The sequence below is a fragment of the Carex rostrata genome, chromosome 20, assembly GCF_964058835.1.
Source record: "Carex rostrata chromosome 20, lpCarRost1.2, whole genome shotgun sequence".
Lineage (NCBI taxonomy): Eukaryota > Viridiplantae > Streptophyta > Magnoliopsida > Poales > Cyperaceae > Carex > Carex rostrata.
In genome coordinates, this window is record NC_135937.1 from 3,557,394 (window position 1) to 3,575,663 (window position 18,270).

The following is an 18,270-nucleotide window of genomic DNA, read 5'->3' on the forward strand; positions in this document are numbered from 1 at the left end:
TATATACATAAGTATTTATACTTATAAGGTAAACAATTTTTACATAAATAATTGTTTCTTCAACTAAATCTCAAACTATATGGGGGATCATACACATTTTTTGAGTTTGATTTTTTTTTCTTCGTTCAATCTCGTCCACATTTCTAACGATCTATGAAAAAATTTGCGAATCTAAAACCACGACCGTTTTCTACGCAATTTTCTCTTTCAAATAAGATCGACAATAATGTACTTTCATACTCGTCGTCACACAAGTATTTATAACTCGTCATTCAAGTATTTATACCTATACTTGCAAGTATTTTTTACATATGACACTGACTGACATATGAAACTATTAATATCAAATATTACAAATATTTATACCTACACACTAGAATATTTATACCTATGTAAAAAAAACTTGAATAATCATCTCATATACGTTTATCGTGATGAATATTTTTTGTCATATATTTTAGTGGGGACTATAGTACAACCTCTAATTTTAGAAGTGTTTAAATAATTACTGGGGACTATAGTACAATCTTTCTAAATTGTAGCTGCGGGGACAAGAGAGGCGATAAGAGTATGGGGTTGAATATAATTATTCTTTTATTAATATCCTCTCCAAAAAAAAAGAACCACAAAATAGTTATAATTTCATATTTATCAGGCGGATGCGCTATATATAGGGGCCATTGAAGTGAGGTTTTTATAATTTCAGGTCGCATTCAAATTTTTTCGAGCTCGGGTAAGTTTTTTCTTCTTTTCTTATTTCAATTTTTATTTAAGTAGTAATTTAGATAGGTTTAGTAATTAGGTTTAGGGTTTAGCTAGGATTTAGATTTAGGGTTTAGGATGTAGGTTTAAGATTTACTGTTTATTATTGATGACCAAAATTTTATTAGAATACAATCAAAATTAACTGTATTAGTACCAAAATTAAATTAGATCAGTACCAAAATGTAATTAGATTTATTGTACCAAAATGTAATTCGACCAGTATCAAAATTAAATTGTTTAGGACCAAAATTTACTGGATATTTTTTAGCATCAAAATTAAATTAGATTAGTACCCAAATTTAATTAGATTAGTACCAATTTTGAATTAGATTTAAGGTACCAATTAAATCTCAAACTTAATCAAAATTTGACCACTACCAAAATTATATTAGATTCAATGTAACCGAAACTGTCAAAATGATACCATATTTAACCAGAATTTTTATCATATTTAACCAAAATTTGTACCAATATTAATTTTAAAAATTACTAAATACAACATGGCATCATAGAGATATACCATCTTGGGTTTCTGTATTTTCAACCACATATTACCACATATATATTGTATGATATTAATACCACATATTATCGCATATTACCACATTCATATATATATATAGAGAGAGAGAGAGAGAGAAATCATATCTAACGGTTTGGATCGACTTTTTGGACTTTGAAAATTGAAAAACGACTTAGTTGCTAGGGACCTTAGGAACAATCAATTTGATATTAGCCAACCCCTCTCTCTATATGTGTGTGTGCGTGTGTGAACTCTCATTTTAAAATTCACATAAAAAAATCTGAATATGCGGTATGCGGTGCCTTTTCACATACTGTATAAAAACTGCATTTTAAAACAATCATATACATTCATAAAATCAAAAATGAAAATAATAGAAATTAGTATAAAATTAATTTTAGAAACACTGCACTGATGCATTAATTTTGATTGTTTTTATTGATCAGAAATAAAAAATTCTCCTAATTTTTTGAAATTAATTTTATATTAGAAATTAATATATTTATCAAAATAATGTTTTCAAAGAATTCTTTGAAAGATTTTTTTTTCTATTTATGAAATTATTAAACATTGGTAATTACAAATAAAATTATTAAGAACTAGCACTTGGTCTAGTGACAAAGACACATGGTCTCTATGTGAAAGGTCGTGAGTTCAGAATCCAAATGAGAAAAATTATTTGTTATATTACAAAAGTATTAAATAATTTGATGGCTTAACTTCCAATCTTTACTTAAAAAAAATATATCGTTTGAGATATAAAATTGAATTAAAGTTATCATTATGCTCTAATAATTGCGGAACGTGTACAAATTTTCTTGATGAATCCATGTCTCCTATAATCAAGTAACTATAAATTAATAATGCTCTAATAATTGCGGAACGTGTACAAATTTTCTTGATGAATTCATGTCTCCTATAATCAAAGTAACTATAAATTAATACTTTAAGCGTCGGCGAACTTCACCACGTGCACGATTTGCAGTTTTGCACCAACGATATCTAGTATGAACGAAATATCAAAATCACAAACTCATTTTATATTTTTCTCGTCTCACTCAGTTATACAAATAATATAATGCATTCATTTACCTAAGGTAACATAATGTTTCTGTTTAGATTTACACTGTCCTGATTGAACCTCATTTTGATCGAACGGTCAATATCTACACAGTAATATTCTGTTACCTCAGAGGATATGGACTCAGAATTCAATATCACTCAGTTGTACAGTAGGAGTAACCAGTTTCAAACCAACGGGGACCACACCTTTGCCAATATATGCTCTCTCATACACACACACACAAATCCAAAGAGCCGCCTCTTGCGACCATTGTAGCAGGCAAGCAGTAGCCATGGTTTACCTTCTCTTCTTCTCACCGCTAAACACGTAATCCCCAATCAAGACCCAAACCATTAATCATATTCCTATTCAAACAGAGAATCCATATGGATAGTAGCTTGATCACTGCTGAGATAGTACCGGAGGTAGCGAAGGAATTGCTCAAGGCGATCAGGCGTGCATACGCGTGTCGCTCGATTGCCGAGCAGCTCAAACAGACGGTAGATGGGATTCTCCCCATCGTGCAAGAGATACGCTATTCGGGGGTGGAGTTGCCTCAGACGCGCCAGTCGCAGCTGTCTGAACTGGCGAATCAACTCAGGCTGGCGCTAGAACTCGCGCGCAAGGCCTCCCAGTCGCCTCGCTGGAACGTGTACCGCTCGGTGCAACTTGCCAAGAAAATGGAGAAGGTTTTTTTTTTTTTTCTATGAGAATTGAGTAGTATGTTGATATATAATAATAATTGGTCAATGTCAGAATTACTTGAGCACTTTAAATGAGCCCGATTTATTAAAATTTCCTGGTTTTTGGTTCCAATTATTTTCAGAAAATATGCAATCCAAATTGGCTCCAACTTTCTTGGAAGAGAATTATAATTTTATTATAATTTTAGCCTACGGTTACATCTCCTTTACTATAATAGCCAGTGTAGTAAATCAAATAATGGCATGGGATACTTTGTATCAAGAAACACTAAACTTGGTCCATGCAACGAAAGGTTGACCGGTGGATTGGGAAGTGGATAGAGCGGCAGATGCCGATACATGCACTGGCTGATGTGCACCACCTACGCGTCGAATCAGACCAGAGGATGGCCAAAATGGAGAGACGGATCGAGGATCTGGCAGCTCTGGGGCCGATGGCAGTTTGTCCTGTGGCTGTTGGGTCGGTGGTCGGGGAGCAAAAGGGCGGAATCGGAATGGATGTGATGATTATGGAGGAGCAGTTCGGGGTTATGGGAAGCACCAAAGAGGAGGAATTGGTGGTGGGAGCAGGGGCCAGAGTTGGGAAAGAGAGAGTGAAGGAGATGCTGATGAGAGAGAGAGGGGAGAAATGGGGCATTGTGGGAATCAGTGGGATTGGTGGCAGTGGGAAGACCACTCTTGCCAGAGAGATTTGTAGAGATCTTGAGATTAGAGGTATGAAAAAGGACTGTTTTGCCCCCTCCACTTTGATTTTTCTCATTGTCAATAATTTGTTTTTGTTTTTTTGTTCTTCTTATTGGTCCTTAGGTCATATTTTTATTATGCTTGGGTTTCATGTCTTCATCTTTTGCCTGCTTGTACATTTTTCAGTTTGTAGTTCATGCATCGGTGATCTATAACTTAGAATTTCTTGCCTAGGGGCCATCAATGACAGAATTCAACACATCAAGATTTAGATTTTCTCTTAATTATCTAGTTACTGTAACAACCATTGTTTGCTATTGTTTTTAGATCTTGAGTTTTCCCTTTTTATTGTTATTAGTTTTCCTTTCTGTCTTGGTTTATATTTAAAAAATTCTACTTTGGTACCATAGTACCAATTGAAAAACCATATTGCAAATTTGTTTGCTATGTACCGACAAACCGAGTACTGATGTTTCCTTTGTCTCTTCTCCTCTCCAGCTTTCTTCAAAGACAGAATATACTTTGAGACAATATCTCAGTCTCCAAATTTAGAAACTCTGAAAATGAATTTGTGGGAAAAAATTACTGGGAACATGGTGATCGGCACATACAACCAGATTCCTGAGTGGCAACTTCAACTGATGCAAAGAGAAAAGGTTCCAGTTCTCGTTGTGTTAGATGACATATGGGATTCGTCTCAGATAGAGGATCTAACTTTAAAGATACCAAATTGCGTAACACTAGTGGTATCGAGGTCCAAGTACCCAACCTTAATACTTGACACTTACGAAATGGAATTGCTCGAAGAGGAGGCTGCTTTGTCTCTTTTTTCCCGCATCGCATTTGAACTGGATACTATACCAGCTACGGCTGATAAGAAGCTTGTCAAGCAGGTAAACATGCCTTATTGTAATTTAACTTGCCTCATTAAACAATATTTTGCTCACAGTAATTTTTGTTGTGGTTTGGCGACATACCTGGTTCGTACCTATGTTAGCTTCTTTCTATTTTAATTTTTTGTGGGCTAGTAGATGGGTAACTGACTCAAACGCACATTTGCCTACCATGACAATTGACAAATAATGAATCACAAAAAGCACCTCATCCAATTTATACTTGGAACCTCTATAGTTGAAACACCAATTGCTCTTGAAGATTTTTTATTTCTCTGACACAATAATTTGTACCACAGGTGGTGGCAGAATGCAAGGGGCTCCCTCTAGCTCTTAAGGTTGTTGCAGCATCTATGCGGGGCCAGAGCTCGCCAAAAATGTGGGTCGGTGCGAAAAACCGGCTCACACGGGCCGAGTCCATCTCTGATCCACATGAGACCCGACTGCTTGAGCGGATGGCTGCCAGCGTGGACTTCCTCTCAAGGAAGGTCAGAGAATGTTTCCTCGACCTTGGTTCATTTCCCGAGGACAAAAAGATTCCGCTTGCTGTGCTCATGAATTTATGGATGGAGATCCATGACTTGGATGAGGAGGATGCATATGCTGTGTTGGTCGAGTTATCCAATAAAAATCTCTTGACTCTGGTAAAAGATGCAGAGTAAGTTATCAACAGTCTCATATCAATTTTTTACTTGGTGTGTGAAGTCCAGTCAGTTCCCTTTTGCCTTCTCGCTATATGTTCGGGTCTATGAACCATTAAAAAAAGACAATTAATTTGTACCCGGATTTCTGTTAAGATGATGCTAAAGAGAAAAGAACAGCACAATGGATGTAATTTGCCAGTACGTTTTATTAATTAGATTTTAATATACTGTGTTTCAGGAATAGAGCTGGAGACTTGTATACTAGCTACAGTGAGCTATCTGTAACACAACATGATGTTTTGCGAGACCTTGCTATTCACATTGGAAACCGTGAACCAGTTAACAACAGGAGGCGGCTTGTCATGCCAAGGAGAGAAGATGCGCTTCCAAGAGAATGGGAAAGAAACAAGCACCAAAAATTTGATGCTCAAACTGTTTCAATACATACAGGTAGGTTTTTTTGAATAAAAAAGTGCATACAGGTCCAGGAAAAGCACGAAGTTTTACATTAAAATTAGAGAACACTAAAATCTCGGAACATTCAGCACTAAATAACTTAACTGGCTCCACTATTGTGTTGCTAAAATAACATCGACTTTGCATTTTTAGGTGAGATGAAGGAATCAGATTGGTTCGAGATGTGCTTCCCAGAGGCTGAAGTTCTAATCCTGAATTTCTCCTCCAGCACATATTATCTACCACCATTTATTGCTACAATGCAGAATCTCAAGACCGTTGTCCTGATCAACCATGGCACCTCATGTGCAACCTTAGAAAATCTCTCTACCTTCGAAACTCTACCCGAGCTCAGAAACCTCTGGCTCGAGAAAATTCGTCTGCCTCCCCTGCCCAAAACCACAATCCCTCTGAAATCACTCCGTAAAATCTCACTTGTGCAGTGTGAATTGAACAATAGCCTCAAGGGATCCATAATGGACCTTGCAATGACCTTCCCGCGTCTCTCTGACCTTGCTATAGATCATTGCATTGACCTCAAGGAGATACCTTCTAGCATTTGTGAGGTTACTTCTCTCACAAACATCACCATTTCCAATTGCCATGATTTAACTGAGCTACCATACGAATTAGGAAAGCTCAGTTCTCTAGAAATTCTTCGGGTATATGCTTGCCCGGCCTTACGATGGCTACCTCAATCCATATGCGGGTTGAAACGTCTCAAGTATTTGGATATTTCTCAGTGCATTAACATGAGAGATTTGCCAGAAGAATTAGGCCGCTTGATTAGCCTGGAAAAAATTGATATGAGAGAATGCTCACAATTGAGGAGTATCCCGAGATCATACTCTTCACTCAAATCTTTGGGACATGTGGTGTGCGATGAAGAGTTGGCTTCATTGTGGAAGGAGGCGGAGAGAGAGATACCAGATTTGCGGGTTCAGGTCGCCGAAGAATGCTATAACCTTGATTGGATCGTTGAGTGATACCCGCTGTTAAACTGCACGAGTGTAAAGTTAATGTAGCTTATGAACATGTAAATATACTGTAGTTTTTGTGGTACTGCTATATGCAGTTCTAGTTTTTGTGGTACTGCTATATGCAGTTCGTTGTCCCAACTTAGCTAGGTATGCTAAAAATCTGCCCGGGGAATGTACATTGATATTGCGGTCTTGTTGGAGACTTAAATGCAGTCTTAGTTTTCCGTGATAATAACTATTTTGGGTAAATGTTTCGTGTCTCACTACTCTCAAACTGAACACGTGGCACGTGGGTTCAAAAATTCAACACTCGAGGCACAAGGGCAACTTCATACATGTACATTATAGCATTACAAAGAGAAAAGAAGTTAACGGCCAAGACGCAATGAATACTACAATAGCAGGAAAAAAAACACTTGAGATCTAACAAAAATAGCAAGCCGCTAACAGTAACATCTAGAAAACAATTAATAGGTTCCATTCAGATTCAGCATATATTTACATGAACATTAACATAGCACTTTCATGTTGTTTTTAACCAGAGCAAAAGAATGCCAAATCTCATCATTATCGCTGGCATTGACACCTCGCTGACGCGCAATATATGAACTCCGCCGCATCAACTTAGCCACTTTAGGATAACATAGCAACATGAACAGCATAATGCAGACAAAACAAGTAGACTAACACAAGGTTGCAACTCGGCTCGATCCCAAATATAACGATTCCACAAGTACAAAATGAGGCCATATCATAATAAACCAAACGAAGCCAAGCCTCTAAGGCCACCAACCCTTAAGCAGCCCTTTATCCTTGCTACCGCAACAAAAGGCTAACAACAAATAGGACTTCTATAATAGTAATATTATTAATTTATTATTATCCACAACGGATCAACCATCTTAACACCGACCAATATGTCTCACATGGCATAAACAATCTCACCGCTGCTGTCAACATCCAGGTCAGGGTCAGAGTCAAGGTCGTCCATGTCATCATCATCATCAATGTCAAGCCCCTCAGTGAGGTACTGGTTGATGGCACGGGCCCCTGGGGGAGGGATGGTTGCCTCAGCCAAGATTTGCATAATTTCATCCATACTCTGCATTGGTTGATCAGGCTCCTCATACTGTGCACTCATAGTACTGTCATCCATCAAGTCAGCTGGGAGGTTCTTCAGGAACCATTCATGGGTTCGTATTTCGGGGATCGTTATCCTCTACAAGGTGTACAAGGAAGTTGACTGTTTAAAGTTTTTCTTTGTTACACTTTTTCTTAAGAAACAACTTAGACAAGGGAACTAACCTGAGCAGGATTCTGGACAAAAATTCTTGTAATGAGGTCCCGACACTCGGGGGATATGTGAACATAATCTGGAATTGAGTACTGAACACCCAATATACGCTGCATCATGTAAAAAGTTACAGATTTAGTTTATCGTTAGCTGGTTATAATATCAACCTGACCAAACTGGTGTGGCTTACTCACTACCAAGCAAACTGTATTCTTTTATGCACCTATATATCTAACAGACAAAAGTAGCAGTTCAACTGTTTAAGCTGATTAATCGGGACTGGTGGCTTAGTTATTATAACCAATACTGATCCTAACTGGCACTAACAGCTCAATTCCAATTAAGCCAAATCATCTTCTTATCTCTTCTCATTAGAACTTTTTATTTTTTAACAAAAGATCGAAAAAAAAAAAATAATACCTGAATTGTTTTACGGAAATTCTTCGGCTCTTCGGGATCCTCAAAAGGATAAGCACCGACCAACATCACATACAGAGTGACTCCACATGACCAAACATCAGCAATCTGCATGTCACTTAAATTTATTAAGGTTACTATTTCCAGAGGATTCATATGCTGTTGTTACTTTTGCTGTGTGTGTGGTTTATCATAACTACTTCAATAATCAAAATATATTCTCCAGGCGTACGTTTTCTGAGTTTTCCTTGGTTGACTATAAGTTGATACTGCACAGTTCCAAGGATTCATTACCGTACAGCTCAGCCTGTAGAAATTAAATAGTGTTTATAGGATACCTGGATATTTCCTTCGGCTATTCGGCAGAAATAAGCATCAATAATTAGTAAAGAACTTGCAAACGCCAAGAGGCTAAAGAAAACCCTAAGAAAATGAGAAGTTGTACCTTTCCATCATATTCCTTCTTAAGTAGAACTTCAGGAGCAATATATGCCGGTGTACCAACCGTCGATTTTGGTTGGGAATGGAGAACAGATGACTGGGAAATAAATCAACAAGTGGTATCAGAACATGACCCCGAATTACTGTAAGAAATTATTGCAATGCCCGATCATAGTACCAAATAAATTAGACCACAGACCAAATAATACCATGACCGTTGGTTGGTTTCTAACCCGAACACCACTAGTTTGGTTAGTTTCTCTTTTCCATTCTGGTATTTCGTCTTATGTCTAGTAGTAATCATATTAATGTTGGCATAAGATTGTACCTTAGAATAGCCAAAATCACATATCTTCAGGCGAGGAGCGACGCTACCATCTAATAATGTATTCTCCAGCTTCAAATCACGGTGACATACTTGCTTGACAAAAATTTAACCAGAAACATAAAAATAAAAAACCATTCAATTCACTAAAAACATTCAACATCAAGAAATGAACACAAGTTACAAAAAAGTACCATGGAGTGGCAGTAGCTAACACCAGAAATAAGTTGCTGGAAAAAGAAGCGAGCCTAAGAATAGACAAAATGATAATAGTATTATTTCAGTAATCATCAGTAAAGCCATGGAGTGGCAGTAGCTAACACCAGAAAAAAGTTGCTGGAAAAAGAAGCGAGCCTAAAAATAGACAAATGATGACAGTATTATTTTAGTAATCATCAGTAATGTACTGGCTGCTGCTAAGAGTACTATTTTTCTCATTTCCAGGCTGTCTTTTAAACATTATTCTTTCTTTTTTTAATCGTGGTTGAGTTCCAGCAAAGGACATAAACTTCAAGCATGATGTGACAAAATAACTGGATTTTATACAAATTGAAAAACCTCATCTTCGCTGAACCGGCCAGCATTGCAGATCCGTTCAAAGAGCTCACCACCAGATGCATATTCCATAACTATAGCTAGATGAGTTGGAGTTAGAATTACCTAGCACGATCAAAAAGCTTCTCAGAGAAATTGTAAACTGATGGTGAAAATTTATAATGGTACAGGATGGAGAGAAATCCCAGTTCTAATAATCAAATAATTACAGTAGTCTCATGACTTGAAATATACCTCTTTGAATCGAATAATATTGGGGTGTCTCAATGATCTATGGTTAATTATCTCACGCTGAACATTTTCATCTATCTGCAGATATCAAATAATTATATTAGTGAAACAATATTTTCAGCAAAAAAAATTAAATAAACATCATTTTATCTCTTATTTTTCGTGCTTACATTAGCTCAGTTATACATTACTAATAAGCAATCAAAAATCCAACCTAAGAGAAAGAGAGAGAAAGCTTCATTGCAGATTAAATTTTAAGAAACTCTATAAATTACCTTGCTAAAAGCTTCCTACTTTAGTAAAGTTTAAGACAACACTGAAATTAGACACTAAAATATCTCTCACATGAAGGCCCACTTACGAAGTCTAGAATCCAGTCAAGTCGACTCAACGGGCCCAAACGTGCACTAATTTCCATTTCAATGCAATCGCAACAAAACAGAATACGAGCAACAGGATAAAACGAAGGGCAAAAAAAACTGATCTTACCTTTTCTCCTCTCTCTATGTACTTAACAGCAACAAGCTCTCCAGTCATCTTGTTCCTCATCAGCCTGGCAATACCAAAATTACCGGAACCAATATCGCGTACCAGCTCGTACCGGTCACTATCATGCATTATCGGCAAGTCCATACCGGGCCCCACCGTAACCGCCGCTCTATCCATCGTTCCTCACCCTCCTAATCAGCCGTACGGCGCCAAGCCAGCCGTCCGATCTGATCAGATCGGGGATTGATCAATGGGAAGGTAAAGATCGCTTGTGATTCGTTGGATGGGGGTTATTGAAAAATAGAAGCTCCTGTTGGTTGTATGGTTGATTCTAGAGAGAGAAGATTTGGTTTAGGGTTTGTTCTGCGATTGGGAGTGGTGGCACCGGGGCAGTGATGTTTGGGGAGAGAGAGAAGGGAAGAGGTGCGCTTTTGCGTGACTCTGCTTTTACTTTCTTATCGCCAAGAGACCACCCAGAAAGGGAGAGAAAAAAAAGGGGAGAGAGAGAAAGCGGCAGTGCCTGGTTAGACCCGGTTTACGAGTTCCCGTAGCCCCAGAATTACATTGTCATGTAGACATGTAGTGCAGTCGGAACTTTTTTTTTTATAAACCATAGTTAGAAAAAATAATTATGAAACCAACTTGATTATTTTTTTACAAAAATTATAAGAATTAAAATGTCATTTTGGTCCCGAAATTTTTTTTTTTTGAGACCAAAATTACAATTCGGTCTCAAGTATTTTTACAATTTTTCAACTTTTTATTTTCTCGAAATCTATGAAAACGGCAATTCGGTCCAAATAAAAGAAAAATTACCGAAATGACATCTCGGTTCTTATGGTTTTTGTAAAAAACAAAACAATCAAATTGGTTTGGTAAAATTTATTTTTTTATTTATGGTTTCTAAAAAAATTTCGTGCAGTCATTAGTAATATCTAGTTACTAATAATAATGTGTTATAGCTGTTGTGAATCCTTTATCTTGTAATTAATTTTAAAGAAAAACTTAATGAAAAAAAATTATTTAATCAAAAAAGTGTTAATTTTGTTTCAAATTACTTTCCATTTAATTTAATAAACTTTAGATTTTAAGATGGTTTTAACGACGAGTCTAAAAGTTCAGAAAAGAAGTGTTTTTTTTTTATTATTTGGATCCCTAAGGACAGTTATTGCCCGTTTGGTAATACGTTACAATTATTATTTCATAAATTATAATGAGTTTTACTATGACTTTATCTGGTAGAAAATAAGATACGGAGATAAAAGAGATAACTCTTATCATCTAGATTTTCCTATTTTTAATCCATTATAATTAGATTACGACATATTCCATTCGTGAACCTAACAAATTTTGAAAAAAAAATGATCAGGATCATATTATGATTAGATTATCATATTAGGTAGATTTCAAAATATTAAATGGTGATATTTCAGATATAAAAATATAGCTACCAAAATTACGTATAATTTAAAATATAAAATGTAAGATATTCTAACCAATAATAATGAGTGATGCTTCTATGGGCATAAGGACCTATTTGTAAAATGAACATATTTTTATTTTCAAAATTCAAACAGTCGATCTGAACCGTTCATCTTGTTCTCCATATTAATATGTGCTTGGAGACCAAATTTTACATTTTTCTGAATTTTTTTTTTCTATTTATTAAGATGGGTACAAAAAAATATAAAATTCAGACCATTGAATTTTGTACCCATCTTAATAAATAGTAAAAAAAATTCAGAAAAATGTAAAATTTGGTCTCCAAGCACATATTAATATGGAGAACAAGATGAACGGTTCGGATCGACTGTTTGAACTTTGAAAATAAAAATATGTTCATTTTACAAATAGGTCATTATGTCCATAGAAGCCTTTGCCATAATAATATAATAACAGTGTTCATCGAAAAGTTTCAATTAACAAAATTGTAAGTAGACAGGGAAGTTTGTAAATTAAAAAAAAATGTGATTTTTAACAGGAAGAGCGATAGATATGATACCATATTCCATTTTCTATACATACACAATGAATCAGATTTACGTAAAATTATTTTAAAATTATATCCAACATCTCTTAGCAAGTTAATTAAGTTTCTACAATTTTCTAACCGAACAAAACATGAATTCATATCCTTTTAATCGGTACATTTTAATTTTCATGTGACGTAATTTTTTTTATCTCAGTATAAAGTAACTTGTGTTTTGCTTTTTTAGATATACATAATTTGAGTTTGAATTTTTTTTTTTTTTTTCTGCAGTTCGAAGAACATATTACTTCGATTTGTTTCATGTTTACTATACTTATCTTAAATATCATTTATAATTAGGGTTGCTAATGATTAAGATTCGGCTCAAACTCGACTCGGCTCGTCAATTGTAGTCCAATGATTCGGCTCTTAACTCGGCTCATTTTTTAAAGAAAAAACTCAGCTCGACTCGACTCGGCTCATAAAAGAAAAGGCTCGACTCGGCTCACGAGCCGACTCATATTTTTAATACATGTATATCTTCATTTGCTATAAGGCCTACCTTTATGCTAATGTTTAATTAATTTACATGTAGAGACGAATTTTTTCAAATTTGTAATACATGTAATCTTCATTTGCCATGAGACCTACCTTCAAATTTTTTTAGATTTCAAATTTTTCAGATTTCAAAAACTTTTTCATATTTCAAAATTTTCAGATTTCAAAATTTTTCAGATTTCAAAAAATTTCAAATTTTTTTCATATTTCAAATTTTTTCAGATTTCAAAATTTTTCATATTTCAAATTTTTTTGAGATTTCAAATTTTTCCGAATTCAAATTTTTTTCAGATTTCAAAATTTTCAGATTTCAAAATATTTCAGATTTCAAATTTTTTTCAGATTTCAAATTTTTTCAGATTTCAAATTTTTTCAAATTTCAAATTTTTTCAGATTTCAAATTTTTGAGATTTCAAATTTTTTTGAGATTTCAAATTTTTTCAGATTTCAAAATTTTTCAGATTTCAAGTTTTTTCAGATTTCAAATTTTTTCAGATATCAAATTTTTTCATATTTCAAATTTTTTCAAATTTTTCAGATTTCAAATTTTTTCAGATTTCAAATTTTTTCAGATTTCAAATTTTTCAGATTTCAAATTTTCCAGATTTCAAATTTTTTCATATTTCAAATTTTCCAGATTTCAAATTTTTCTAGATTTCAAATTTTTCAAATTTCAAAATTTTTGATATTTCAAAATTTTCATATTTCAAATTTTTTTCAGATTTCAAATTTTTTCTTTTTCAAATTTCAAAGTTTTCAACATGTAATATGAGCCGGCACCCGGCATTTTGAAATTATTTAAAAAAAATGATATTTTTTTCAAATTTTTTTAGATCATTTCTTTAAAAAATAATCAAAGTTTTTCAACATATAATTTAAAGTCACAAGAATATCCCTATTCCATTTCAATCATTTCTTTAAAATAATTAAATGATAATTTTTTTAACATGTAATATGAGCCGGCTCACGAGCCGACTCGCGAGTCGAGCCAAGTGTTTACATGAGTCGAGTCGAGCCGAGCCGAGCTTTTTTCTTTCAAAAGTGAGCCGAGTCGATTTAGGGCATTTTTTAGTTTCGAGTCCGATTCATTAAGAAATATTGAGCAGCACAACTCATTGATTCGCAAGCCGGCTCGACTCATTAGCAGCCCTATTTATAATCACAAATTCTATCACAATTTTATCTCCATTGAATGTTTCAATTATTATGTTTTACAAACTATCAATCTACGAATGGTCATTGTCAGTCTGGAAGGTACAAAATAATTAGATTTTCATCTTGAATATGAATGCATGTAGACATGTAGTTAGATAATAAAAAATCCAAATAAAATTTGTCATGGATTTTGATGTACTTTTTTATTCACACTTGACGATTCATATATTTTTAATACTATTTTTCGGATTTTTGTTACCAGGACCCTGCAACTTGTGTTTGATACTAAAAAGTAAAAACAAAGATTAAATCAATGTACATTAAATAAGAGAAGTGATAACCACACACCTTATCAACAACCTTACGTACACGATGATAAAAGCATATATTACGTATATTACTAAAATTAAAAATCCTAAATGATATTGTTTTACTTATAAAATAAAGTCTCAGACTTGAATTTTTTATGATCATTCAAAAATAAAATAATGATAAACAGTTTTCATAATATATATAATTACTTGCAAATTTAAATATAAGTACTTTTGTTAAATAAGAATTATAATATTATGTTTAGGTGATGATAATACCATTTTGATATGATTTTTAACAAGCTACCAATTGATTTAATGATAGACTAGGTCTACCAATTAACTTGAGAAGAAGATGAGAATGAGATCACACTATTATCCCGAAGAACGGCAAACGAATTAAATATCTGGTAAAAGTGAAAGGACACAATTACCAAAAACACCCTTCGCTGACCATAATTGGTGGGCGGGTAGTAATCACTGCTGGATTAAAATCGCACGGTCGAAAAGAGTTGACCGCTTACAATTATTCGAAACGCTGCGGGTTTGTTGGAGAGGTGAGCTCTAGATTCTCTCATTTCTCTGCTTGTTTTTCTCCAGCTTAGGGGTAAATATATTAACGGCGCAGTCTTTACTTGATGCAGTCCACGAGTCATGTGCATCACTCTTTTGACTCTAGTTTCAGTGCGAAGAATGAAGTAAAAACTGCTCTGTCAAAAAATGGATTATTATGAGTAAGGTTCAAACGAATTAATATATTCAAAACAGTTGGACATTTTCTTTTTTGTTTTGTTGTAAATTACCATTACGCTCGATTGTTGTTTTGGTGAACTTCAACAAACTTATGGATTATTATGAGTAAGGTTATTTTTTTAGAGGAGAGTTCAAATGCTTCCATTTTTTGTGCCTCCATCATGTCTCTAGATTTAAAAATTTTAATAATTCAAAATTTAAAACTTAAAAGTTAAAATAAAACCGTTGAATATGATCTACATCATTTTATTTATGCACGTGCAAAAAATTATGACATTTCAATTTTATTTTGATTGTCGTCAAGAACTTGTAAAAAACGCACTAATGTGGATGATTTCTAGACGTTGATTTTTGAACTTATTGATTCACATAAAAACAAGATTCAAATGTGATAATTTTTTATGAGCACATAGAGAAAATAATATAAATCACATCTAACGGTTTTATTTTGACTTTTAACTTTTAAATTTTGAGTTATTAAAGTTTTAAAAAATAGAGACACGGTGGAGACACAAAAAATAGAGCCATTTGAACCCTCCTTATTTTTTTTATTGCATGGTTTGGGATTTCACATGGATATAGTCGTGTGTGTCGGAATCTGTTGATTTTAAAAATGTTCTATATAGGATAATAGGAAGGAAAGGCAGTTTTTATTGGAAAGAAGTCAAGAACAAACAGAGGATGTGGGCCCGGTAGAGAGGGGCTTTGTATCGCACGGTTGGATGTTGTTTGTCGGCTTGTGGGTAGGAATTGAATGCCTCACCTATGTGCGGAATTCGTATCCTCTGAGATATCTCAAACTTTGCGTGACTTTATGGAAAATTCTAACCGTTTAAAGACGATCTACACGAATCTCAAAGCCCACATGACACTACATCACCCGAATAGGCACCGGACATGTCGGTCACGCAAAAGTTGAGATATCTGAGAGGATACACACTCCTATGTGTGTACCAGGCCAATGAGTGCGTATCCTATGAGAAATCTCAACTTTTGCGTGACCGACGTGTCCGCTGCCTATTCGGGTGATGTAGGGAGTCATTTGTGTGCATTCAGATTCGTGCATGACGTCTTTAAACGATTGAGATTTTGCATAAAATCACGCAAAGTTTGAGATATCTCAGGGGATACGAATTCCCAGGCCAACAGCCCCTTGTTTCCTAGCTAGCAGATCTTCTGTAGCTCGAAACTTTGTTGCAACCCGTGTGCGATTTTTGATTAATAATCATGAATTAATTAGTTGGAGTCCCTGAGTAGAACTAGGGTGTTCTTAAGCTCACCAAAGTATTTGGTGAGCTTAACTCCAAAATCCATCAAATCGATTTCAAATGACGAATCCGAACCATTGAAATCCGTCTATCTTACGTGTGATGCGTCTATATGTGAAATTTTTAAACATTCGAATTAGTTTAGTATAAAGTCAATTGGTCAAAATTAGAAGGTTAATAAATTAATTTTAGTGCATTTATTTTTTGAACGTTTTTTGACCGCTTGACTTTATACTAAATTAATTCGAATGTTTAAAAATTTCACATGTAGACGCATCACATGTAAGATAGGCGGGTTTCAACGGTTCGGATTCGCCATTTGAAATCGATTTGATGCATTTTGGAGTTAAGCTCACCAAATACTTTGGTGAGCTTAAGAACACCCTAGTTCTACTCTGGAGTCCCTTACAAGTTCTCAGAGTGTGGTATATAGTAATATGAGTAGAACAAGGGGTTCTTTAAATTTATCAAATTTCTTTGTGAACGTAACTCAAAACATTCTATATTAGCTTTAAACGGTAAATTCAAACTATTAAAAATTTAAAATTGATCAAATTTATGAGTGATGTGTCTACATATAAAAAATTTAATTTTAAAACTTAGTATAAAGGCAAACAATCAAAATTAAAAGATCTATAAATCAATTTTAATACACTCATTTGAATATTTTTTGACACTTGACTCTATATAAAATTAATTCTAAAATTCGTAAGATAGGTCGGCTTCAATAATTTGAATTTGTCGTTTGAAGTTAATTAAATAGATTTTTAGAGTTATGTTCATAAAAGTGCTTGGTGAACTTAAGAAGACCTTAGTTCTATTCGGTAATATACATCTCTATTAGAGTAGATTTATGATATTCTTAAGTTCACCAAGTCTTTTTGTGAATTTAACTCAAAAATATATTAAATTGATTTCAAATAATAAATATAAGCAGTTGAAACACATCTACCTTATGAGTGAAAGTCTACATGCGAAATTTTTTAAAAATTTGAATTAATTTTGTACAAAGTCAAGTGATAAAAAAACGCTAAAAAATAATTACATTAAAATTCACTTATATAGCCTCTTATTTTGACCACTTGACTCTATACTAAATTAATTTGAAAGTTTAAAATATTTGTGTGTAAACAAATTACTCTTAAGGTACGTAGATGGATTTCAACAGTTCAAATTTGTCATTTAAAGTCAATATGATAAATTTTATTGTTGAATTAATTGTAATCGTTGGTGAACTTAAAAACACTCTAATTCTACTCCTCTATTATTACCATTTACATGGCTGCGAATTCACATCTTTGTGTTTAAAACTTAAACAGTCAATTTAATCGGTAAACATTTTAATCAAATAAAAATGTAATTAGCTAGCTATAGAACAAAGTTATATTTCTATAACTTTTTACTACTATTATTAAACACGATTTCCATATAACATTTATGTTGAACGTTTCAAGCTAATTTTTAAAACACAAAATACGGATCCATAAAGAAGTCCGTGTGTAATACTTTTGCAATACGCGTATCGCCATAGCCTCAACCTTCGAAAAAAATCATTATTGTCGCTTGTCGGCACCTCCGAGTCCGTTAACATTACATTTTCAAACATAAATTACTTGTCGTGTAAGTCAGATGGAAGGAACCCGTTTTAATGCCTCATTCCTGGTGTCGTATGCTTTGTATTTAGAACAAAATTAGAGTGTGATGTGTTTATTTAGAAAGGTTGGTGAGTATTAAGGCCGATTCTAATGCTGGGCAGCCAGGGCAATTGCCTTGGACTCAAAATTCAAAAGGA

General features: G+C 34.1%; 2 protein-coding genes across 2 annotated transcripts; one reads left to right on the forward strand and one right to left on the reverse strand.

The window, feature by feature from the left end:
• Positions 1-2,585: 2,585 nt before the first annotated feature.
• LOC144572142 (putative disease resistance protein At4g33300) lies at positions 2,586-6,947 on the forward strand. Its single transcript, XM_078321578.1, has 6 exons — positions 2,586-3,040; positions 3,349-3,769; positions 4,238-4,632; positions 4,932-5,290; positions 5,515-5,726; positions 5,886-6,947. Exons 1-6 carry the CDS (start codon positions 2,738-2,740, stop codon positions 6,716-6,718), a joined length of 2,523 nt encoding a protein of 840 aa, XP_078177704.1. The 5' UTR covers positions 2,586-2,737; the 3' UTR covers positions 6,719-6,947.
• Positions 6,948-7,167: 220 nt separating this feature from the next.
• Positions 7,168-10,973, reverse strand: LOC144572144 (serine/threonine-protein kinase SAPK10). The gene is made up of 9 exons (XM_078321580.1): positions 10,465-10,973; positions 9,979-10,053; positions 9,748-9,849; positions 9,384-9,437; positions 9,193-9,285; positions 8,869-8,961; positions 8,427-8,531; positions 8,018-8,116; positions 7,168-7,931 (listed from the first exon to the last, which is right to left on the reverse strand). Exons 1-9 carry the CDS (start codon positions 10,639-10,641, stop codon positions 7,635-7,637), a joined length of 1,095 nt encoding a protein of 364 aa, XP_078177706.1. The 5' UTR covers positions 10,642-10,973; the 3' UTR covers positions 7,168-7,634.
• Positions 10,974-18,270: the final 7,297 nt, after the last annotated feature.